This window comes from Dermacentor andersoni, chromosome 7 (assembly GCF_023375885.2).
Source record: "Dermacentor andersoni chromosome 7, qqDerAnde1_hic_scaffold, whole genome shotgun sequence".
NCBI lineage: Eukaryota > Metazoa > Arthropoda > Arachnida > Ixodida > Ixodidae > Dermacentor > Dermacentor andersoni.
In genome coordinates, this window is record NC_092820.1 from 163,811,189 (window position 1) to 163,837,015 (window position 25,827).

Genomic DNA, 25,827 nt, shown 5'->3' on the forward strand with positions numbered 1-25,827 from the left:
GTCGAAAGCGGGACAAGGCGAATATATAGCTATAAGGCAGCGAATACTGGGATGATAACAGAAGTACTTGACCGTTACTACGGTGTCTTTGAGACGCTATCAGAAATGTTCGATATAAAAGATATGTGGGTAAGATTCAAATGTAAATTGTTTGATTCACGTGAGCAAGATGTTCCCTTATGGCTGATGTCACCTAGATGCAGCAAAAGTAAGCCTTGGTTCTCAGGCGATGTGCAAAGATTAGTCCGCATGAGGCAGAATGCATACAATAAATTTAAAGAAAGACAGGAGCGAAGGAAGGGCAAGAGAAACATTGCAGGTACTTACAACTAAAATGAATGACACCATAAAAAGAGCAAAGGCCAGTTACTTGGAAACCTTAGAATTGAGAATAAAAGATCGCCCGAAAGAACTGTGGCAGATCTTAAAAACCAATGGCAAGGATGATCTAATAATACCAACTATTGATGACGACGGCACGTAAGTGTATAACAATTGCCAGAGAGCTGAATGCTTTATCTTGTTTTTTACATCAGTATGTTTACTCATGCACACACGCTCGCGAATTTTCGTAGAAGAGGTTGTGATGTAACTATTGAAAAGGTTGTGTTTAATCTGCATGAAATCGAAACTATTTTAAAGAATATAACCCTACAAAATCCAATAATCCAGACGAAATACCATATGCTTTGTTATTATTATGTGTGCGCTCAGTTTTTAAGTATATATATATATATATATATATATATATATGCTCTTTACAAAATCGATTGAGCAGGGCTGCCTGCCCTCCGATTGGAAAAGGGCAATTATAGAACCGGTGCACAAATCTGGACCACAAAATTTCTTGTTCAATTACCATCCTGTGTCGTTAATTACTACAGTGTACAAAGTGCTGGAACATGTTCTTGTCTTTAACATAATTAAATATTTAAATGAGAATCTCCTGCTAAACAATTGCCAGTATGGATTCCGCAGTGGATTTTCCTGAGTCATGCACTCACACAATTAAGTCATGACCTGGCAAGTTCATTGGATAAAGGCAGAACAATAGATTGTATATTCCTTGATTTCAAAAAGGCTTTTGATGTTGTGCAGCATGATTTTTTTATTAGAAAAGTTGTCATGGTATGGTAGTGACACTACAGTAATGAATTGGATAACAAATTTCATTCCATTTGATGTCGCGGGATGCCCGAACGGTCCACGCCAATTGACCAAAAAGCAGCTGCAGTGGTGAATCCACCACTCTGTCTTGACTCGGTATAGCGGTCTGTCGGGCGCCGTTTTACTCACTGACGGCAGGCAGCAAAGGGTGGTGATCACGTATGCAACGTCACCACTCCTCGTGAGGCTTATAGCATGTGAAAAGACAAGGACGAAAGGAAGATGTGACACACGTAACGTCTGTGTGTCACGCCTTCCTTTCGTCCTTGTCTTTTCACGAGCTATAATCCTCACGATGTCATGCCAACAAGCCCAAATCACTGCATGCCACCCCCCCCCCCCCCCAGTTCGATGGTGAAGATTTGAATTTCAAAAAGGCATTCGGACCCTTCAGATGCAAATTTCTCGTAAACTAAGTCTTTTCTTGGTACAAAACAAGCGTTGTGAGGCTTCTGGGATGGCGTTTAAACAGTCCACGTAGACTTAGTATTTGCCTTTAGTGTCCCTTTAACACTGCTGTGTTAAAATGTCTTGAAATATTTAAACGTGACGCATTAAGATGTGTTCAAAATGCTGGTGTTATTGGTGGTGAATACAAATGTGACAAAAGTTGTGAGACCTTGAACTTGCAACTCAGTACAGCTGGTTGCCCTGGCCGTCAAGAGTAAGAGGAAAGGAGAGACCACGGTAGGCCCTTACCTGCAGCACCTCCTTGTCATCCACGAGCAGAATGCTGGCGGGCATCGGTTGCGCCTTGCACCCACTATAGGTACCGCTGACAATGTCCGGTTCAATGAGAGACTGCAGCGCCATCATGTTGGTGCTGCTGTCCTCATAGGACGAGCTGCAGTCAGGCTCGGCTGACAGGTACTGCTCTTCCTCGTCGTCGACCTCCACCTCGGCTGCCGCCAACTTTGCTTGTCGCTCCAAGTAGTAGCGGAAGCGAACCTGCATGTGTGATAAAAGAATTGGCATATATATCCTACAACTGCTACTCCAGTAAATTCTGTTACGATTGGCCAGAGGGGGTAGCGACCTTCTAGCCTCTCCTGCACCAGTGCGAGAAATAGTTTCGTGAAGCTAACAATGCATCCCCCTTGGACAGACCTGCGGCAACAGCAAGGCGAGACACGCTTGGTCCGTCGACTGTTTGTTGGTTCACTGTCGTTGTTTTGGACAATGGGAGGACGAAACTCCTGGAAAAGGGTGTTCTACAGGGAGATGATCGAGAGCACTGCGACATCGCACTGCCTTGAATTCCAAAGGGAGCCTTGGCAGATGAATGTGCCCACGTGCACTATTCGAGGAGGGCTCTGGCCCCCTCATTTCCAAACATTGCTCCAATGAGAGCTGGTACGTGGCACCTCATGGTGTCGTCCCCACAAAGGGCTGCAACAGGTGAGGGTCCATGAGTTCGCTGCTCAAGCGAAGTACTGGCCCTGTTCTCGAGCAATGTGGCGTCTGCTCGTGCTAACAAGGGGCAAAAGTCGCCTAACAACGGACAAAGGTCACTAGGCCTGGCAGACACAATGCGGTGAATCCAATTTGCAAAGGCGTACTAACTTAGCTAATAGGCAAAGGCTCAATGAGCCTTTGTATCTGCGTTGGGTGCCTGTGTGGCGTCTTTGGCTCCGACAGGAGTACCGACCACCTCGGATTTGAGCTTAGCGAGCTACAGGACTGCATCAGCGGTGAGCCTCTAGCACACGAGCTCAGGCCATAAGGGGCTTACTGAGCAACGCACACAAGAACACAGTAGAGAGATTTAGATTAGGGGACGCAAGCAGCTTGGGCACGCAATAACTAGGGGCCACGATACTAGGCATGCGCAGACCCCTACGTCTGGGTCTGTGCAGTACCGTCACCCCTAGTTCTTGCGTATGCAAGCCGCTTGCGTCCCCTAACCTAAAACTCTCCAGTATCACCCTGAGTTGACGGAAACCGTTTACTGTCTCCGGCGGTACCCAATACAGCACAAATGCCCGGTCCCGGGGTGGCGGGCAACCAAAGGGGTCCTGCACTAAGGCAAAAAAAAAAAAAAAAAGACGTGGGCGCCTATAGCATGTTGTTGCGAGAGCACAGGCTGAGGATGGGACATGCCACTAAGGAAAGTACCGGCGGCTATGCTACTTGCTCTTGCGATAACCAATGGGCCAACTCACAAGAGCTTGGGCAATCTCCTTCGGCTTGGGCCTCCGATAAATGCGGCTCGGTGTAATACGACCTCGCGCAAGCACTAGGTACCCATTCTCTGGCTTTGCGTCCAGAAAGGATCAACACAAGGTACGCTCTCTCCGCACAGGCAAAGGCACTTTGCGTGAGCTCAAGTCCCAGTTCCCAAAGGTGTCGGTGGAAGAGAGGCAGCCTGTACGTACCCGGTGCAGTTCAAAGGCAGAAGAGAGACACTCGCGTCATGAGAGTAGCCGTCAACGGCCACTGTGATGTCATAGCCCCGCCCTCACTGCGAACCATCGTGAGTGGAGCACCACTGCTGACAACTGGTTCGTAGCAAGAATGGGGTGACGTGTAGGGATGGCAGAACAGGTGATTGCAGCTACACAATGGCACGGCGAATTCCCAAATCCCCACATCCTCCTTTCCTTAACTTCCCCCCCTACCAGTGTGGCGAAGAAGCTAGTAGAGGCTGATGCACCAAAGACAAATGACCCTTTCGTGCATTAGTGCAATGCTATCTAACCCCAGCAATTACTATTAACACGGCGTTCTGACAACTAAGACATTTTTATGCACCATACATAAAAAGAAAAAAAATAACAAAGAAAAGTAAGGATAATGAAAAAAGAACTACGCTCTATAATACAAGATAATGGCGCCATGAAAGGGGGGAAAAAATATTAACAAAATAGTCTGCTTTTCGTGCAGGACAGTGTCCAACGTGAGAGTGGCCGGTTTGCAAAAATACTGTTGCGTATGCGCAAACACGGTTGTCACGAGTGCCCTCTACGTGGTTAGCTACGAGAAGCAGACGAACAACCAACGCAGCCCTAGCGCGCCTTGAGACGACAGTTTGTGGTGGTTTTGATCGGGGTATTTTCGTGAAAAGGCCAGCTACTTGTGTTGTGCATTGTGCACAAATTGCTTTACTAGCAAATGAAGCACGAGTTTATTTCGGTTTCCGTCTGAGAACAGCTATCCGGTAAAGAAAGCAGCATGGATAAGCGACGGCCGGAGATGCCATCGCAGCACACAACTTGCTTCTCGCAGAGCCGGTTGGTTCTCATCGTTCTACTTGCGGCTACTGAATTGTCATATGCCAGCGCCGGGAGGTTATTTCTGCCTGCGAGCTTTGAGGCACCCTTAAATGCAGCCGCATTTTGCCAGAATGTGGAAAGCTCAAGATGGACGAGGACAGACAGCACTTGCGAAAGCGCAGTGGTGTCACTCAATTGTCGCTGACATGTAATTATAATGAATATTATAAAGTAATGTCGAAAGTGCACCTCATATGACAATCAGCGTCCAGTACTATGCCACTGAAATGATCGAAACACACCATGCGAGGGCAGTTGGTGTTGCCGATGGGCAGCGCAGAGCGACCACCGTGAGACGGAGTTCGCCTGGTTTGCTCTTTTCTGCCGACAGTGTACAGATATCCAAATGCATTTTTCATTTAGCCTTTTAATGTTGCTGCATGCATTAAAGAGTTCGCAAGAAAACTGCGTTCAATTGCTACCAGAAGCTTCTTCGTAATCGGCGACAACCACGGCCAGCGAGCAAGGCCTGCCGTCTTCATCGATGGCAGTTGATGCATACAGCCGAGAGAATGGCATGCATTTGATACTCTCCCGTATTTACCGTATGAGAAAAAGGACCGTCATAATAAAACAAACAACTCCATGAAACTATGCTTAGTCACAGATGGGCCATGTTAGTACGGTAAACTCTCCAAAGTGGAACATCACCCTCTGCGCACTGACTTTGCCGGCAACCACCAATCGCTCGTGCCGGTAGGCCTGCCTCCCGGTTGTCGAAGCAGCAGCCGACGGCGCTGGGAATGAAAACGGCGCTAGTCAAAGCGTTTATTTTCGTGAGCATTTTGGCGTCTGGACAATTATGTCGCGGTTAAATGAACACGGAGTTGGTTCTCTCTATACTCTGTCGGCAGCAAAGAGCAAATAAGACGAGAGACCCTGCACGGCGGTCACTGTGCAGGGCCAGTCTACGAAACCAAGTGTGGACACTCTGCGAGATATCGGCAGTGTGTTTCAATGACGTGCACTTCGCTCTTTGTTGAAAGAGTGCATATTGCTCGCATAAGTCCCGTGCTGGCATCAGCAGCCTCCGAATATACGATATTTTTAACATAATCTTACTTCAGTGCCGAGCCTTGAGGAGCCTGGCGAATAGTGGCAGTTATAGCAAGCAGATATTGCCACACACAATCAGTTTGAATGGTACGCTTTGAGAAGCCGGAGGCCCATGACATGTACGAAAACTGGAACGGAGTGATGGCGTCTTCAATTATTTTTTTTTCCATAGTGAACGCACGTGGTTGCTGCGGCAGAAGCCAGGCAGAAGCCGAGGAACGAAACTCGCTTTCTAACCACATACTCTCACATGCAGAGCACTGCAGCTTTGCCTATTGTGCGCCAGATGGCGCTCACTATTTTGCAAACCAGTAAGAGGCAATTGGAAGACTGGTGGAAGAAAAGTAGGGAAACGACAAAAAAACTGACACATACAAAAGCAAAGTTCGCAATAGGGGATCAGAAAATTTGGTTGCGGGAGTTCATAGCTTTTTTTCCTTTTTTAACCTAGGTAAAAATTAAAAATTAAATTATGGGGTTTTACGTGCCAAAACCACTTTCTGATTATGAGGCACGCCGTAGTGGAGGACTCCGGAAATTTCGACCGCCTGGGGTTCTTTAACGTGCACCTAAATCTAAGTACACGGGTGTTTTCGCATTTCGCCCCCATCGTTTTAACCTAGGTAGGACAGTAGGCAGTATAATACCAAGAGCTTGGTGGCACAACCCACTGTGCCGTTCCAGAGGGGACGCTCATAACATCCATCCCTCCATACATCAATCCATTCATCCACCACTAATTTGTCCTTACTCAGTGCATTGAAATATCAAGAGTAGAAAGCAGACCGTTATATGTGGCCTTTTTAAACCCAACAGCAGCATATGAAAACGTAGACCACAACATTTTGTGAGATATTCTGGAAAGGGGAAGCTTAGGTAATGATTGTCCACAGCTTTTGAGAGAGGTTTACCTAGAAAATACCGTTTGTGTTGAATGGGAATGGATGAGGAGCGAGGGGAAAGCTGATATCAACAAGGGTCTGAGGCAGGGGTGCCCTTTATCCCCACTGCTACTTATGATGTACATGGTGAGGACGGAGAGGGCGCTAGAAGGAAGTAATATCGGGTTTAATCTCTCATACAAACAGGCCGGTACAGTATTTGAGCAGCAGCTTCCAGGTTCATTTTATGCGGACGACATTGTGTTGCTAGCTTACAAGCAAAGTGATTTGCAACGTTTGGCTAATATCTATGGACAGGAAGGTGAGAATTTAGGTTTGAAATTTAGAGTTAAAAAAAATTGGGTGTTATGGTATTCAATGAAAACAGTGAACAGGCAGTGGCAATACAGGGCCAGGAAATACCTCAGGTAAAAGAATATAAATATCTTGGTATATGGATAAACGAAGGCAATAGATATATGGAAACGCAGGAAAAACCAATAACAGTAAAGGGGAAGAGAAATGCAGTAATAATGAAGCACGGAGCGCTATGGGGATACAATAGGTACGAGGTGCTCCGGGATATGTGGAAAGGTGTAATGGTACCAGGACTTACTTTTGGAAATGCGGTTGTTTGCAATCAAGGGTACAATCAGGACTCGATGGCAACCAAAGGTCAGTGGGACGCCTCGCATTGGGCGCTCACGGGAAGACTACAAATGAAGCTGTGCAGGGTGATGTGGGCTGGACAAGTTTTGAAGTGAGGGAAACTCACAATAAAATTGATTATGAAGAACGAATGAGGAATATGGAAGAAAGTAAATGGGCTGGGAGAGTATTGAGGCATTTGTAGTGGAAAAACATTGATTCACACTGGAGGAAAAGAACTAGGAAGCTTAACAGCAAGTATGCGGCCTGTAGGGTGAGCAACACAGCAACAAAGAATGTCAAGCGGAAAGTCAGAGAGGCTGACATAATCTCCTGGGTAGTGGCAATGGAAAAGAAACCTGCCATGAGTGACTACTTGAAAGGAAAAAACGAAATCAGGAAAGAAACCATTTATGATAACTCAAGGGGAAGCTCATTACTTTTCGAAGCGAGATCAGGATGCCTTAGAACATGCACTTATAAAGCGAGATATTAGAAGGAAGAAGAAGCATGTGCTTGCTGCGGTAAAGCTAGAAACGATGGAGCGCCTTCTATTAGAATGTGAAGACATCTGCCCAGCGGTCGACTTAGGCACCACTGGCCTCCCTTGAAGCCCTTGGGTTCAGCGAGAGCAGGGAAAAGTAAACAAGTCCGCAATAGCGATTAGTAAGAGGCGATTGGAAGAATCGTGGAAGAAAAGTAGCGAAATGACAAGAAACGGAGACATAAAACAAAGTTCACAATAGGGGATAAAAAAATTGGTTATGAAAATTCATTGTGCGTTTTTTCTTTTTTTTTTCTTCTCTTTAACCTAGGTAGGACATTAGGCAGTATAATAGCAAGAGCTTGGTGGCACAACCCATCACCCCACTCCAAAGGGGACGCTCACAACATCCACCCATCCTTCCAACTTCCTTTCTTCTCTCTTTCCCTATGGATCTTTCTCTCTTCGAACTTTGGCCACTACGGTCATCATCATCATCACCATATCGTCATCATCGTCTATTGAAGGCGGCGCGTAAAGTTCTGTGGCTAGCGCGGTGGCCGAAGTCGCGAGAGTTGCGAGCGTAGGCTTGATTGCAGGCCACCTAACACAAGAACGGGCTCACCGCGAGACCGACGAGTGCAGCAATCATGGTGGTGGTGGCGGCGGCCCCGAACTCTATATCCGGATGGGGCAGGACACTGCCAGGTCAGCTGGCCACGCCGCCCTAGTCAGCATGAATGGGCAGCCCCGACCGTGGCTGCAAGGCGGCGGCGACAGCAGAGCTCTCAGTCAGACGTCAGAGGGTCAGTGACACCGGGGTGTCCACCATCAGTGTGCACAAAGATCTGATGGAGTTGGCGCGGCTTTTTTCTGGTTGCTTCAATGAGCAACAAGTCCCCCGCACGCACGCACGCACGCACGCACCCGTCGTGGTATTCTTCATGGCCGCGCAACATCCCTCACCGTCCGCCATGCCGCCCACAACGCGCCGTGCCATAGCAGGTGCGAAGCCTCCTTCCCCCCGCGCGCCGAGTCAAAGGGACCACTGTCCCCCACCCCCGCCCCCCACTTCACGCGCGCTTCACCACCGCGCGCGCGAGAAAAAAAAAAAAAAAAAAAAAAAAGAGAAAAAGAAAAGAAAAGAAAAAAAAAGCTGGAGAAAAAAGAGAACGGAGGAAAAAAATGTTCAGTGTACACACAAATAAAAAGAAAGTTTAGCTATAAAAACCGTACACGGCAAAATTAAGCGCATTTCAAATATGAAAACAATTACACTCGGCGTGCGTACTGCAAAAATAAAAGTGCACACTGCTAAAACACACTGTCAACATCACTGGCGGCAAGCTGGGCTGGGGCCAGCTTGTTTTTATGCACTGGCCGTAAAGAAGATAGTCCCCTGAGGCTAAGCAATAATACTGAGATCGTTTAGTGGCGGAAAGAGTCCTCCCTGGTGCAGGAAATCACACGAGTGACCGCTTCCTCAGTTTGTACCGGAGCGTGGTTCGAATGCGGTCCGACGCCCCGGGTGTGCCATGTTGCTTGCGGGTGGTGGCACTGGGCACCGGAACGAGCTCGTCGGACCGTGACGCGAAGGTCTTCAGGCCGGCGATATGAACACTGCCGAGTTTCCCCGAAGGGAGATCCTTCAGCAAGTACGCGAGCGGAGACCGAACTTTCTCTACTCGGTACGGACCAAGCCACTTAGGAGCGAGCGACGCTGAGAACCCCTTGCTCGCGTCGCTACGAGCACGGTTGCGCTTCAGGGCTAGATCACCTACCTTAAATGCAAGATGGCGATGCTCCCGGTCGTACTCAGCTTTCAGCTGGGCCCCCGCCGAAGTCGAACAGTTCCTTGCTCTACAGAGAGCCCGACAAAGCCTGTCTCGAAGTGCTGAAGCGTACGCAGAACAGTCTGCCGGCGCCTCCTCGTCCCCGAGCTGGCGTTGAATGACACTGGTTAAGCGGATTTGCCAGCTCCCTTTCAAAATTGAGGAAGGCGGGAGAGAAACCAGTCGAGCGATTCTCGGCGGTTCGGACTGCGAACGCGTGCTCACTCGAGTGGTCTGCCCACTCCTTTTTTTTTTCGGCAAAGGCCGCCAACATTGGTTTGAGAGTTCGATTGAGTCTCTCCGTCAGATTGGTCTGGGGATGGTAGGGCGAAGCGGTGCAGTGATTAATTCCCTGGGAACGGCACGTAGCACAAAACATCCGAGCGGTGATATAGGACGCGTTATCCGTAATCAGTCTTTTCGGACAGCCGAACGGACAAAAACACTTCCCGCAACCTCTCCAGCACCGCTCGCGCTGTCACTTTCCGAAGCGGAAACAGTTAACAGTTCCACCTATCTTGAAAAATGAACAACGACTACCATTAAATGTGTGAACCCCTGCTTACTCCCGGGGAAGCGCCGCATAACATCGCAGGTGGCCACTTCCCACGGACGCTCACTGTCAATTGGTGTCATCAGCCCGGGCGGCTTGCCACCCCTTGATTTCACCGTTTCAGACGTGGCACACACAAAGAGGTCGCGTTTTATGCCAGGCCAGGTCACAGTTTGGCTTAGTTTCGCAAGAACTTTGGAACCACTCAAATGACCGGCGAAGGGTTCGTCATGAGAGGATCGCAACAGTGAGCTTCTGAGACTGTAGGGGATAACCACCTTAAAAACTTGTCCACAGCCTCGTCATCGGTGGCTATGTATTTCAGCAGGGGCCCATCGTGATCCAGCAAATATGAGTCCTTGGGAGGGGGGGGGGGGGGGGGGCATCAACACACGCTTGTTCAGGCCCCCGTGCGGCCGCACTACCAGCCGTCGCTCACTCCGCGACAAAAGGGATCAATTTGCTGCGCCTTCAGGTAGCTCTTGCCTGCTGAATGCGATTCAAATTCTCCCAAAGGGGAGTCTGGTCTCGTCCCCACTCAGGAGTGCAGCCATCGGCGTCATGTGTTCGCTTTCGAGAAGCTCGCCCGCTTTGCGGCGCGCTGCCTGGTTTGCTCACTTTCAGACTCGCCTTTCTCTCCGCTCGTTTCGCCCCCCACACTTGCTGGCGCACCTGGAGGAAAGCATTGGGTGGACAATGGGGCACGAGATAGCGCGTCAGCCACCACGCTGGCGCTTCCCTCTGGATACTGCACTGAAAAGTCAATGCTGTATTAGGAGAGCCCAGCGACCCAGCTGGCCCGGCCCGCAGGCTCACGGGGCCGCATCAGCCAACTGAGCGCATTGTGCCCGTCTGCGCTACGAATTTCATCCCATCAAGGTAGAGATTGAATTTCGATTAAGGTTCGGTCACTCCTGCCTTCACGAGCGACCCGCGCTCCCCTTTCCCGGTCTCACAGGATGCCAGGGCGCGGTGCAGCCCCTTGCTAGGTGACCTCGTTGTTGGCAGCGAAAACAGCGCATTCCGCCGCGGTATCTTTCCCGCGACGGATCGGCCTCAGCTCGCAGCCGAGGTCGGCTCGCTGCTTGAACAAAGGGCCTGTTTCGAGTGTACTAGACAATTTAGCTTTAGAATAGGGGCGTCGAAATAGCGTCGAAAACACTGTGCATGCGCAAGCCGCAAACTGCGTTTTTTCCGCCATTTCCTTCGATGCGTGACGTAGATGCGACGCGAATAAAATGGCGCTGATGGCCTCATTTTGCTTTCGTAACGTGACGCCAACTTGACGTTTTGCTTAAGGAACTGAAATGAAGGCACTGAACGTAAGGTTCTCGGTAAAGCAAAACAGTTTTCCTCCGCAGTAACAATAAAACAGCTAGCTCAAAGAGCATGATTATTTCGCCAAAAACGCGTCTCGCTTCCGTCGTCTGCTGCGTACAAGCAGTCATCTGCTTCATTAGCTGGGAAGCGTGTCCCCGGGAAATGGAATGAGTCATGGTATGTTGGCGCCAACGCGCTTGTTTTCTTCCTTGAGACAACATACGCGACCAACCAGTGGTGATGCATGCACGTTCCAGGCCACGTTATCGCTATCGTGAAACGTAAGTGACTCAGCGCGACTCGGCTGGCTGAGAAAGGCCGAATATCACGGATAGCGTGGAGCGCGCCGGCGCTGCCATCTCTTGTTCACTTCGCTGGTTACTCGCACCGCGGGAGGAAACTCGAAGGCGCTGCCTTACCCACATTCCTTTTTATAAATTAAAAATACGCAGTTGTTATAACTTTTGATTGTGCGTAAAGGAATTAATCTTGATTACAATAAAAACGCAGCTGTGAAAAGTGCAAAACGTTGCAGAAAGTTTGCTATGTTCAACCAATATTATTTCGTATAAACGTGTTCTTCTGAAAAAATGATGGCCCAAAACTCAAATGGCAACACCACACGAGAGCGATGCAAACATATAAGCAGGCGTTATGAACAAAAGATTTTTCATGGCGCCAAACGACGGGGGAAATATGGCGATACGCATTCCTCTCGACCGCCACTGCATATGACTGCTCATTAGCATAATTCGCGCGGATCGTCGCACCACAAATTATGGCGGAAAATATCTGCAATGGCGGTCCAGCGCAACGTCAAATTGACGTTTACGAAACAGCCCTTCCTGTGACGCTCCCCACAGCATATTCCTTCAGCCAATCAGCAAGCTAGCATGGCGGCTATCTTGGATCGCCACCACGTATTCGCGAAATTGCATATGCATTGCACTGGCTTCTGTACGCTGCCGTCCCTTTCTTTTTGAAGCGCTAACGTCGCAATATACCTGCCAAGGACCAAAAATATGTATTAGTCGATAAAATTTGCAGCTCCACGTCACGCTTCGTCATCTTGATGAAAACGCAAATTACGTTTTGCATCACTTCCGTTTTCCGGCACAAATTTCACGGCACGTGAGCTCTCCACAGCCAATCAGAGAGTCAACATGGAGGATAATGGCGACCGTACAGCCGCCATGCGTGTCGAGACTAGCGCCCTGGGTTTTGCGTCGGGCACGCTTTTTCATTGATTTAGCAGCAGGATCCCCCAAAAGTTACGTCCAAAAGTTGCCCCAAAAGATTCGCGTAAACAAACATGGCGGCACCCATCAAAGCGACGGCTCTAACTAAGCACCAAACTCGGTTCGATTCGTGGTAACGCGTGAAGTTCGCAAGCTGGAAGTGACTACGGTTATCGCTTTCTCTCAACTAGCGTGTGTTATGAAGATTGATTCATTAGACGTCGCTGATACCGAATTCGATTGTGATATTATGGCTCGTAAGCCTAACACGCCTAAGGTTGGCTGGTGAAGGCACGTAAAGTTGGTTTACTCAAAACTAAGCGCAACTAATTGTTTGCTGCTTACAGAATAACCTCTAAATTGTAATTAAACACGAATACACGAAAGTCAAAATTACTATCATAAAATTGTATATTTTATTTAATTATTTCTAATAGCTTTTTCTTTGACGCCGGAGTGGCTCCGTCAGCGCAAGACGCTACCTGCAAGCGCAAAGCCTTTTCCCGCGTGCCCCAACACCCGCAAAGCTCCTTGGGGCCCCTATTCTAAAAACTAAATAGTCGAGTGGGCCGAACGGCGCTTTCCGGCCGAGGCGCCGCGTGTGGAAAAATTGTGCGAGGGCGCTGCGAGCGAACTGGATTAAAGAGGAGACGCGTTTCGCGGCACATTCAGCGTAATTTCGCTGCGGGCGCCGAGACCGATTGCGCAGGTACGCTCTTACAATGGTGCTTTTTTTCAACTGCAAATTTATACTGACACCTCTTTGCTGCGTATACACATTTCAGGCATGCGTTATACAACATCACGTCTTCAATTTTGCTGTCGTTGTCAAGTGCGTCGTCTGCTAGCGTGCGCACGTTCGTACCGCGGACGCTGGCGGGCGCCCAGTTTTTCTTGCAGAAAGTCTGTGCAGTAAATTCTTTTATGGTTTTACTTGCTTTGGTGCGCCCGCGACTCTTCGCGGCCGGTTTAGCCAGGTGAACAGCTATAGTTAGCATTATTTTCTAACTAACTTTTATTACTAATGATCTTAAGCTGGAAGCATGATAACGATTAAATAATTAACAGTTATCGCATGCTTGGTTACCTGCGCCGAAATTTTTCTAAATCGCCTGTTCCTGCTAAATTGACTATGTAGAAGACATTAGTGCGTTCGAAATTCGAATATGCCGCTGCAATTTGGGACTCTGGTTTCACAAACTTAACATCCTCACTCGAGATGGTCCAGAATAATTTGGTGCGTTTCATTCTTTCCAAGTACAACCGTACTAGCAGCATTACTTCAATGAAACTAACGTTATCATTGCCGTCTCTTGAGCTTCGTGGGAAAGTATTTCACCTTAGCCTTTTTCACATAATTTATCATCACGATGAATTGAAGCATGCTTTTATTTTGCGACCATTATATTGTTTGTCCCGCATCGACCATCGTTGCAAAGTCAATGTAATCAGTTCTAAAACTAATGTTCTTTTTCATTCTTTTCTACCTCGTACATCAAGCGAGTGGAATCGCCTTCCGCCCGACGTAGCATCAATACCAGATCACGACTCATTTCATTTATTTCTCATGTGAAATCTTGATGATCTCCGACATTTTATTATTCTTTTTTAAAATGTTTGCAGACAGTTATCAGGTTTTCATTGCGTTGTGTTTTGTATATATGTTGCTCCACTTGTGATGGTTGTTTGAGCTACCGTGTAGCATTGTTGCTTATCGTTTATTCTCTCTGGCATTTGCTTCTACTTAGACATGTATTTGGCCCTTTATTTTTCTTTTGTAGTTGGCTTTCTGTATTGCCTTTTGTTTCATTAGTCTTATTTGTGTTTGTTAATTTTTCTCTATATGTTATGTACCACTCCCCTCTGTAATGCGTGTGCCCTTGAGGGCAATAAAATGAAATGAAAAAAGTAACATGTAATTTTTGCCACAGAAGCCCGCCTATCTGCAACGTGGAGCTACATAAGAAAATTTTATTGATATCGTGTCATTTTACACCCGCTTGTTGTTGGTGGAATATTTATCAGGGACAATGATAAAAAAAAAAACAATGTTATAGTGAAATCAACCAGGTTTATTAAGTGCATGCCACGAATAGATGCAATGACCAATGCATTTCTAGGTAAATCTAAAGGTACAAAGACATATATATCCACAACATATATGCAAGAGAAAAATGATCAAATATTCTAAACGCGCTGATTGAAAAAAAAAATTAGATTATGGGGTTTTACGTGCCAAAACCACTTTCTGATTATGAGGCACGCCGTAGTGGGGGACTCCGGAAATTTCGACCACCTGGGGTTTTTTAACGTGCACCTAAATCTAAGTACACGGGTGGCGCTGATTGAAAAAGTGAAAACTCCCAACCATAATAAGCGTGTTTTTTTTTAAAAGCTGTACCAGCCCCAGGTGAACCAATCGGCTTTCCGAGAAAAGGAATCAAGGCAGTTACTGGACGTTAATATGAACAACAGTGTTAGGGAAAAGGTGTTGCCTATATACTCAGACTGAATCGGAGAGACCGGGAAGTCTTTACCAATGTAATCTCCGCGACTTGTCCAGCGTCAACTGCTAATTTTATCCGGCGACATTGAGCTTAACCCCGGACCTACCACCTGCGGCAATGAAGAACCTAGTGATATATTGGAAGCACTTATCGAAATCCGTACTGGCCAAACTTCATTATTAAACGATATGAAGTCGATCAAGCAAAAGTTGTCCCAGAGCGACAAATCTTTTGATGAGATAAAAAAAACGACTAACTAAGATCGAAGAAGACTGCTCAGCACTTATCGCGGTAAAAAAAGATGTCGACGAGCTCAGGACGCTGGCCGAACAGAGCGCAAATAAGATTGCGTCTATTCAGGCTAAACTTAATGACTCGGAAGATAGAGCGCGAAGGTAAAATCTAGTATTTTTTGGTTTAAAAGACACTGAAAGTGAAACATGGGCTGCGTCCGAAGCCCTAGTGATTCAACACTGCAGTACACAACTAAACACCACCGTCGAACATTTGGACATAGAAAGAGCACACAGATTAGGTCGCTTTAACAGTAACAGAAATAGGCCTATAATTGTCAAATTCGCGCATTTTAAAGTAAAAGAATGTGTGTTGTCATGCGCTAAAAAACTAAAAGGAACTGAATATCGGATCTCGGAAGACTACTCTTCTAACACGCTAACTGCTAGAAGACACCTAGTTCAGTTTGCCAAAGCACAAAAGAGACCCTTCAAACTACGCCACGACAAATTACTAATGTGAAATACAACTTACACATACGACCATAGTTCCGATAAGGTAGTCGCTCGATCACCGGATTCCTAGCATCCGACTGTCGCAACAACCGTCCCAATAACCATCCCTATAACTCCCTTTCATTTCTTTACACCAATATTCGCAGTATTCTTCCCAAACTTGATGCCCTCCAAAGCCTGCTCAGTACAACGACATCGAACATAGTCCTTCTTACTGAAACTTGGCTTAATCCGTCCATTAATAATTCAGAAATTCTTTCACATTTTCCAAATTTTTCTATATTTCGACGCGACAGATCTCACAAAAGGGGCGGAGGCGTACTGATATGCGCACACGAAAGTCTTCAGTGTGCTGAAATAACAGTAACAACGCCCTTAGAAACTGTCTTTGTGATAAGCAACGCTTCCCGCCCAGCCGTTATTATCGGTACGTGCTATCGTCCACCCGACACAAACAGCTCTTTCGTAGCTGACTTCCATAAGGTGCTTCACTCCGTAACTGTGCTTTATCCCCAATCACCCATCATGCTGTTCGGCGATTTCAACTTCCCTGCCATCAATTGGTCCAATATAGCTGAAACAACGTCAAAAAACAATGTCGAAAGTGATTTTCTTAATACGTGTCTTACGTTTGGCTTAACACAAATCGTCAGTAACCCCACGCGGCACAATGATAAGTCTTCTAACATATTAGACCTTATCTTCACTTCTCACTCTGATAATGTTTCACCACTGACGCACTTACCTGGCCTTAGCGATCATTCAGTGCTACATACTTCGTTCCAAAGTGACATCCCTGCCTTCACTAAAACTAGAAAAACTATTACGCTTTACGACAAATGTAACTATACTGATATGAATATTAAACTAGCGGAATTTGCCAGCTCGTTCTTTACCGGTTTCTTAGAACGTTCTGTTGAAATTAACTGGCTTCTTTTCAAAAATAAAATGCATGAGCTGATAAAAACTTACATACCTACTGTCACTGTAACTGAAAAGCACTCATCACCCTGGTTCAATACGACACTAAAGCGTCTCAACAATAAAAAGAAAAGGCTTTACCGCGCTGCCAGACATTCCAACTCTGAGTGCGCATGGCAGAAATACTACACCGCTGAAAAAACGTACCTATCCCTTGCTAGTCAAGCAAAACGCTCCTTTTCTTCGACTACCCTACCAAACATCCTGCGAAATAACTCCAAAAAATTCTGGAATATTATAAATCCAAAGCGTTCGCAACCACTTGCTCTGTGCGACGAGAAAAATAGGCCTATTCCTGATCACGAAATCGCCGAAGCGCTTAATCATGCATTCACTTCCGTGTTTACGAATGAGCCTAAAGGTGAACTTCCTGAATTCCCATTTTTCAGTTACCATACAATGCCCGCAATCACATTCAGTTCTGATGGAATCAGGAAATGCATTGATTCCTTAAAGCTGTCGTCTTCACCTGGCATCGATGGTATTAATTCTAAAGTCTTAAAAAATACTAAATATGTTACAAGCGAGATGTTATGTCACATTTTTCAGCAATCTTTATCATCAGGAGTGGTGCCGGATGACTGGAAAGTGGGTAAGGTTATCCCAGTCCCAAAGAAAGGTCCTTCATCATCATGTAGTAGCTACCGCCCAATTTCTCTAACTAGCGTTTGTTCTAAATTAATGGAACATGTGCTTTACTCCCACATTGCTACATTCCTAACATCTGTCAGTTTCTTCCACCCTAACCAGTATGGTTTCCGTAAAGGTTTATCTTGTGATAGCCAATTAGCACTCTTTATAAATAACATAAGCTCTAACCTTGATCAAAATATCCCAGTTGATGGCCTCTTTTTAGATTTTGAAAAGGCCTTTGACAAAGTTCCGCATCAACGACTTCTCCTAAAACTTTCTCGCTTGCACCTTAATCCCCTTGTCTTGAACTGGATCCGAAATTTCTTAACTAACAGACAACAGTTTGTGTATGCTAACAACCACTCCTCCTCTAAGAGCCCTGTTCTCTCCGGTGTACCCCAAGGCACAGTTCTCGGGCCCCTCCTATTCCTTATATATATTAATGATTTACCGGCTAATCTTTCATCTAACATTCGCCTTTTTGCTGACGATTGTGTCATTTATCGCCCAATCCTAGCTGATACCGACAACCAGGCATTGCAAGATGATCTAGACAAAGTTACCTTTTGGTGCAGCATGTGGCTAATGTCACTGAACACTACAAAGACTTTACTACTATCTTTTCATCGACGGAAGCTTCACCATACTCCTAAGTACGTTCTTTGCAACTCGGAAATATCATCAGTGGAGTCATGCAAGTACCTTGGCCTTACTCTCTCAAATAACCTTTCTTGGTCCTCTCATATTACGAACATCACCAACGAAGCCAATCGCACACTTGGTTACTTCCGCCGCAACTTGCGCTTCGTACCACCATCCTTAAAGATACTAACTTATCTAACTTTTGTCAGACCTAAGCTAGAATACGCATGCTGTTTGGGACCCACACCAAACCACCCTTTCTAACACTCTAGAAGCAGTTCAGAATCGTGCAGCTCGCTTTATTTATTCTGATTATTCTTACCACACTAGTGTCTCTCAGCTAAAATTAAAAGCAGGAATTTCCAATCTAGATATAAGGCGTCATGTCTTCAGACTGTGTCTTTATCACAAATTTTATCATTCTGCTCCTAGTGCTTCAGCCATCATTCCAGCACATCGTCAGTCTTGCCGATTATGTCATGAAAAATCTGTGTATCCTCCGCCTGCCCGGACCACTGCGCACCTACATTCTTTCTTTGTGAAGACTGCCCGGGACTGGAATGACCTTCCCGCCGACGCCGTGCACCATTCCAATCCACATCATTTCAAGGCTGCCATTGAGTCCATATTCCACTGAAGTGGCCACCCATCCCTCATGTAATACCCCACGTTGGGGCCTTTGAGGTAATAATAAATAATAAAAAAATAATCTCCTTCTAACAGCCTGCAGGCGAAACGAAGTAGAAACACAGACTAATTGAATGGTATTTGCTATTCAGATCGTATTCGACTTCGAGGTTCACTATTAAAAATTATCAAACAGTTTCTGTTCAAACATAACGGATAACAGCAGTTTTGAAGTCTCGAAGGTGAGGGGTCGATGCAAGTGAGGACTCTTATTCCGCATGATTGTGGTGCTGGAGAGTCGTGGCTGTTGCGCAGAGGCAGACCAGTTCCCGAGAGAATTAACACACGAGTGCTTATCGATTCTGCTGAACAAGTTCCTAGCTGTCGTTCAATATAAACGCCCCATTTTGGGGCAGCCTGTAAGTTTGCTAACTTGATTCAGGCAAGGAAAACATTTTTTTAACAGTCGCAGCATGTCTCCAACCCATTAAAACTGGGTGCCTGATGTGGCACCACACTTATCTTCTTCAACGAACACAGCAGATCTACAAATATCCCTATGTGTATGCGAGCCATGCCACTCTTTAATTGCGTCATTATTGTCCTTATGATAGTGCACCGGATAACTGAAAGCAGCTGTTTATAATAGACAAGCGGCTTAGTTTAGGGGATGTACAGTTGGGAACAGCATTACATTTAGGCATGAAATATGAGATAAGCGTAACATATTTTACTCAGACATCAGACGCGAGAACAGTTTCTTTCGTTTACACCCCTAGAAAAAAGCTGAAGAATGCAGCTAGCTTTCCTTAATGTTTTTTTAATCAAACAAATTCTGGTGTTTTATGTTTGGCGATATGATTATGAAGCACCCTGTTCAATTCTCACCACCTGGGGTTCTTTTAACGTGAACCTAAACAGAAGCACACAAGTTTTTTTTTATTGTTATTTCATTCCCACATATTTAACAAACCTTTATGCTTCCAAATTTTGTGCAAAAAACACGGTGCTGCACATGCTCATGAAGCTAATCACTTTACTGAAGAAGAATCTAGCTAGCTATCGTTACCCTCGGTTCCTGTGAATCGAGATGTATAGTATGTTCTGTTATTAAAGGGAACATCAAAAATTAGTACCGTATTTACACGATTGTAAGTCGACTCGAATGTAAGTCGACCCCCCCATATCGCGTGACCAAAAAAAAAAAAAAAAAAAATAAGAGAGCATACCCGAGGGCGCATTCGATAACGAAAATTTATTAGTAGCTGACATGGTCACTGGGCTACTCGTCTTCACTAGTGCTGCCATCGCCATCGTTGCTGCGGTCCCACAGCGCGTCGTGGTCCAGCGAAATTTGAAATTTGGCAAACGACCGCACCAGGAGATCTTGCAGAACAGCAGCCCACGCCAAATGCACCCAACCACACGCAGCCGTCAGGGAGGCTCTTTTGACAGGTCCGGTTGGCGTAATTTCGCAGTCTTCTGCCGCCAGCCACTCGTTGTACTCACGGCGGAGCAGAACCTTAAAATTAAGGCGAAGGTCCGGGCTTGTTTCATGACCACGTCGCACTTCACTGGCACGGACCGATCACGCATTTCAGCGACGTACGCCGCAAGCTTAACCTACAGCTGCGGAAAGCGTCCAGACTTTGGCACGTGGGAAATTTCTCACTTGTCGTCACAGGTGAAAATTTCGCTTTGCTGCAGTCGCCACTCTCGCACCACCCGTTTAGAAACATCGAAATTGCGGCCCGCTGTGCAGTGATTTGTTTCTTCGGCGTAAAGGATGGCAGCCCTCTTTAACGCTGCTGTGAACGAGTGCCGAACGATTAGTGGGCCTGGAGCACTCATGACGACTGGGGAAGCATAGAAGTAGCACGTAGCCGGCAGTCAAGTGGAACGCGTCAAACCAATACCATGCCAATACTAATGCCTTAAAGAGAAACCAGCGAGCGGTGTCTGCTCTTCCATGAACTACCGATACTCCCCGCAAGCGCCGCCGTTCTGAGGTTGCAGCCGCAAATGGGAACAGCGGCGCTTCCATCAACTATCGACACCCCCCCATGAGTGTTGCATGCACCGTAAAACTCTCAAAAATGTTGAAAAACCCTTCCGAAAAGCGAACAAACACGCGGGATAGCGAAAAGATACGGGTAGGGCCATAGAGCAAACATAAAATTATAACTACGTTGTAGCTCCCGTTGGTATCGCTTTTTTTTGGCGGGGCCATGTTTCAGTTTCGATTGTAAGTCGACCCCCCCAACTTCAGAGTTTCAAATTTAAAAAAAGGGGTCGACTTACAATCGTGTAAATACGGTATGTCAGCACTGATAACACCTCAGTTTGTATACGAACGCCTGTAAAATAATTTTTATTGATAGCACGTCTGTCAAATAGAATAACGTGCTTTTGCCTCTCTGAAGCTGAAGAAACAGCGAAGCTGTCCTAAATACCAATGGAGTTTGCAGTTTAATAGTGGGCCATGCTGTTCCTAATGGCAATCTTCTATTGCTTAGAAAGAATTGGTTGAAAACGGGAGGATGTTTCCATTTTTATGGCAGGTGGTTTCTGTGGGTTATCATCAGCTCGTTATAAGGCCAACCTGTGCGAGAGATAAAAGCCGGAGAATGTGCTTCACATCACTCGGCACCGCTCCGCATGGTCATCGGCGCCGCAGGGGTCTACGAATGTCGGCACCAACGGTAAGGAGTTTTCAAATCAGGAGGCCCAAGCTCGTTAGAAAACTCCCATAGATGGTGGTGCCAGATTTCCTTCCAGGTAAGACAGCGAAAAACTATGCCGTACTGTATTTCACAAAGATGGTGGCCGTGAACAATGGTGATCCTGCGCACTCGCTTTTGTTGGCGAAACGGTTTGTCAGCTTTCTGAGGGTCGTGCGACCGCTGTGAATAGATCTGTGTTGTTCGGTATGAAACCGTAAACAGCCGACTACGTGTGGCCAATGGTAGGGCCGTGACAAAAATTTGCTGCTAGCCGATGGAATAACGGGCCACAAACAGTTGTGGAAAGCTGGTCACTAATGTGCGTATGGCTGGCTCATCGGTGATCAGTCACGAGATCATGACTATGGGTTAGATTGACGGCCGTTAAAGCAGCGTTTCCATCTGCAGTCGACCAGCAGGCAACAACCGCAAGCATGCGTGCCAAGTTCGTCTGTGTGCTTGCATGTGGGTAGAAAGCTGCGAACTGTGTGAACATACATGCGTGAACACTGAACTCGCGTGTGTGATACGATCGGTGTGCCTTCCGTTGGCTAATTGGTCCGATTTACGCACGTCCTTCTGTGTTTTCCACACGCAATGCGTTTGTTGTTCCCTTTGTTCGTGTACCATTAACGATTTCGATCAGTCTGGTGGTACTGGCAGAAACTAGTACCGATAGATATTGTGCACCGTGGGAACGCTGCGCATGTGAAGGCACCGACCACAGCCGAGTCATTCACTGAGAGTACCGATTATTTGAAAAATTGAATATTTCAGAAATCAAATACTAGGTACAGTAAAACCTCCTTAAACCGTACCCGCTTAAACAGTAGTTTCCGTTTAAAAGTAGTAAAGTCAATTCCCCGACTCAGCGGCCATTGAACATAATGTATTTTGTATCCGCATAAACCGTACCAGCTTATTGCGTACGCATCGGTTAAAACGTAGCGTTTCCACTTTTCGTCGTGCAAACACGGCGGTGCGTCGTCTCCATTGGGCGGCCCGGCAGAACAACAAGCCTCAGAGATCGGTACAACGGCCTCCAAGTGCCCTGTGCATTTGCACGTGAAGCCGCATCGACATCAACATCATTTCGATGCCGTGCCAGAGAGCGTTGTGGCGTCGTGCAAGGGAGGACTCGCGTCATGCCGAAGCTCGGATAAAAAAGACGCCGGGTACTCGGCATAGAAGAAAAATTAGACATCGTCCGTGCTATCGAACGTGACACATGAAGTCGGCGCTGGCCCGCATCATGGATCTGCTGTTGACTACAGTGTGTGGCATTTGGAATGTGAAGTTGCTCGGCAGCGCTGCTGCGACCGCGAAGAGATGTCGGCTACGAGGTTAGGCTTTTCACCATCGTTGCCTCTGTTGTTGCTGAAGTGTCGACTAGCGACAGTGATGAGGACGACATGGAAAGCGACAGCCCGGGCTATTCAGGCCCGACAGTGGCAGAAGTTGCACGTTACGTCAGCCTCATGAATGCAATCGTCGCAATGAGAACAGGGGCGCGATAACGTAACTATTCGATAACGTAACTAACGTAACGCAACGAAAAGCTTTCCGAACTCTGGCACCCGGCAATGAAAAAGTCGCCCCGGGACTTATGCAGCACTACTGCGCGCGTGCACGGAGAATAGTTAACGCCAACGAGAAATCTGCCGTGCGAGTGTTTGCCGAGAGGAGGGGGGCTGGCTGAGAAGCTGGCACGAAGCTTCAGTAAGTTTGAGGCCGCTGTCGTCGTGCTAGGCCGCCGCGGCATCAAACGAAAATAGCACTTACGTCGCGCGAAGTGAATAAATACTGCATGTTTTTTCCCCTTTCATCGCACTCACTCCGAGTTCCGTTTTCGACAGGTAAGTGGGCGATCTCATGCTATTTCGCTTAAACAGTACTACCGTTTAGTACGTACTTTTTCCGAGCTCCGGCCGACTACGGTTTAACGAGGTTTCACTGTCTTCAATTAACGAATTGGATTATTTGGACATTCAATATCCGATTCAAAATCTAATATTGGAGTATTCGCACACCCTTACAAATTCCCGATTATTTGTGCACGTTAGTGCTTCCAGTGCGTGACATACTGTGTATACTTTGATTGCAAGTTCAACCTGCATGCTGTTGTCTCTGGTCGCAGAAACCTGCCATTTTGCTCATTTGGAGGCCAATAGGTTAAAATTTGCGATGCTTTCCATGAAATATACACATCATACTTTAAATATACTAATACCAGACGTGTTGCATTAAATTACGTGACACACAGCTCCTACCATACCTTCCATTATGCACGACTGTGAGAGGGGTATCACTGCCTGCTATGTGTGAAACGGAATACAGGTGTATATGTAATCTTGAAGCCAGGAAGGCCATGACACTACTGGTGGGAATCTACATCAGCTGCAGTCCTTTGACCAACAATGCAAGCAATGCACCTTGACGTGGGCAAACTTGCGGCGCAACAGGTGGATCTGGTAGTCGCAGGCGTAGCAGAGGCTGCGCTGGCACGTGTGGCAGTGGATGTCGGCAAGATTTTCGCCCTGGCAACTGAAGCCCACGCACAGCAGCTGAGGGTCCGGCTCGACCACTGGGACTCGGGGCCGATGGTCTCGGAAACGCGACTCCTGGTGGAGCACTAGCTCACAGCCCTCACATTGGTTTGTGTCACAGTCAAGGCAGAAGTACAATGCACTGCAAAGAAACACATAGGAAAAAAAAGAAAAACACTGATGTTGCTCAGAGGCCACCAGGCATGCCTCATTAACGGGACACAAAATAAACAGACACACACACACGCACACACATCAGTTTAGACATTGAGATTACATTTTACATTTTGTTCCAAATCCATTTTGATTTTACCATTTTTTTCATCTTTTGCTGCCATCTTTTCTTTTTTACACAAAAGAAATAAATAGAATGGAAAGAGAACAACACAAAATGAAGTGACGTCTGCTTTGTATAAATCCAAATATATTAGCACCAGTTTTAAGATATCCATCTGTACAACATGCTAAAAATTGCATTGGGTGTCTCGGCTAAAATTGTCCCTAATTGCTCAATACATACCTGCTAATCTATGCACAATAAAATTAGTAAAATCCCACTGACGTGACACCAAATAGGAGCAGGGGAGGGGTGAAAAAGGGCATTTTTTAGAAAGCTTGCCTTGAGAACATGTTTTTTCAAGGATACATATGCACTTTAATAAAGTGCAACTTTCAGTGCAGCAAATTTGGCAGAACAAATGGTGACAAGCAACACATCGCTTTAAGATAACTGACTTTGTCTAAACTGTAAACTTGCTCGAAGTAAGTAGCCTTCCAATGTCCTTTTACCATCAGAAGACCGTGGAATGAAACCTTTTTGCTGTAAATACAGAAAAATGATTTGTAAACTTAACGAAAACTGCCGTACAGCTCACAGGTCGGTAGATGGATGCTTTTGGAAAATTGAACTGAAATGCCAGTGTATTTTATAGCACATTTAACTTGAGATGTAAATGTCGAAAGTGGTGAGAGTCCTGGTATTTGTACCAAGGAGAGATCACTTTACTTATTGCTTGGCTCCCATTTAGCTATGTGACATACCCTAAAGTGAAATTGAGGAAAGTTAATTCAGGGATCTTCTTAATTGGCTACTTAGAAATCACAATTTCTCGTACAGCGAACTTCCCCCTCTAAAGGTAATCGATCTGAACAGGCCAAATGTAGCTATATAACACATGCGACTTTTAAAAAATCTGTCCAGGTGACAATGATGCCAGAGGGAGCAGGGTGAGCACAGATGCCAAATGTGTATGCATGAGCGTACAACAAGCAACACAGGCAGCGGACATTAAACCGTGCTGCGACACAGATGACTACTGAACTGGAGAAGTGAAATGTGCAATGCTAATGAGAAGCACAGACTAACAGCTGTCTGCTTACAGTGGATGACATAAATATGAAGGAAGTGTGTGTTTACTTCTGCTACACTTTGGACTTTGGTCTGCACTGCCAGTGTTTCCCTTAAATGCAAGCAGTCAAAACAGGAGATATTTGAAACAGAACAGCACAGTTTTCATGGGGACAAGCAGGGAGAAACGACACGGACCAGCGTGTCGTTTCTCCCTGCTTGTCCCCATGAGAAATGCGCTGTTCTGTTTCAAATATGTCTTACCAACTCGCCCAAACGTCTGTTTTAACAAAACAGGAGATCCAGAAGCAATAGACACACAAAATCCTATGTCCGACTAGTCCACCATTAGATGTGGCTGTCTACTGCTTGCACAGACTACCAAGACTAAAGATGTCGAAGGAAGACTAACACAAATTTTGACAAATAAAGTATTTTTTCAAAACTATTTTCATTCATTCTCCTGCAAGATGATTACTAGAAGATAAAATATTTTGAATTTTGTAATGAAACAGTTGCATTACAATATGGCTTTAGCATCTTGTGCTGACGTCAATTCCCGTCACAATATACAGTCAACTCCCGACTTTTCAGACACTCTAGATGCTGCGAGAATATAG

The 25,827-nt window shown here is 46.3% G+C and overlaps 1 protein-coding gene across 3 annotated transcripts in view; it reads right to left on the minus strand.

The window, feature by feature from the left end:
• The window catches only part of LOC126533111 (zinc finger FYVE domain-containing protein 1-like), a 67,562-nt gene that overhangs the window by 28,845 nt on the left and 12,890 nt on the right, over positions 1-25,827 (minus strand). For all 3 annotated transcript variants that reach the window (XM_050180379.2, XM_050180378.2, XM_050180377.2), the window contains 2 exons: positions 23,746-24,001; positions 1,867-2,115 (listed from right to left, as the gene is read on the minus strand). In XM_050180379.2, coding sequence (XP_050036336.1) covers positions 1,867-2,115; positions 23,746-24,001 — 505 coding nt within the window. The remainder of the gene's footprint in view (positions 1-1,866; positions 2,116-23,745; positions 24,002-25,827) is intronic.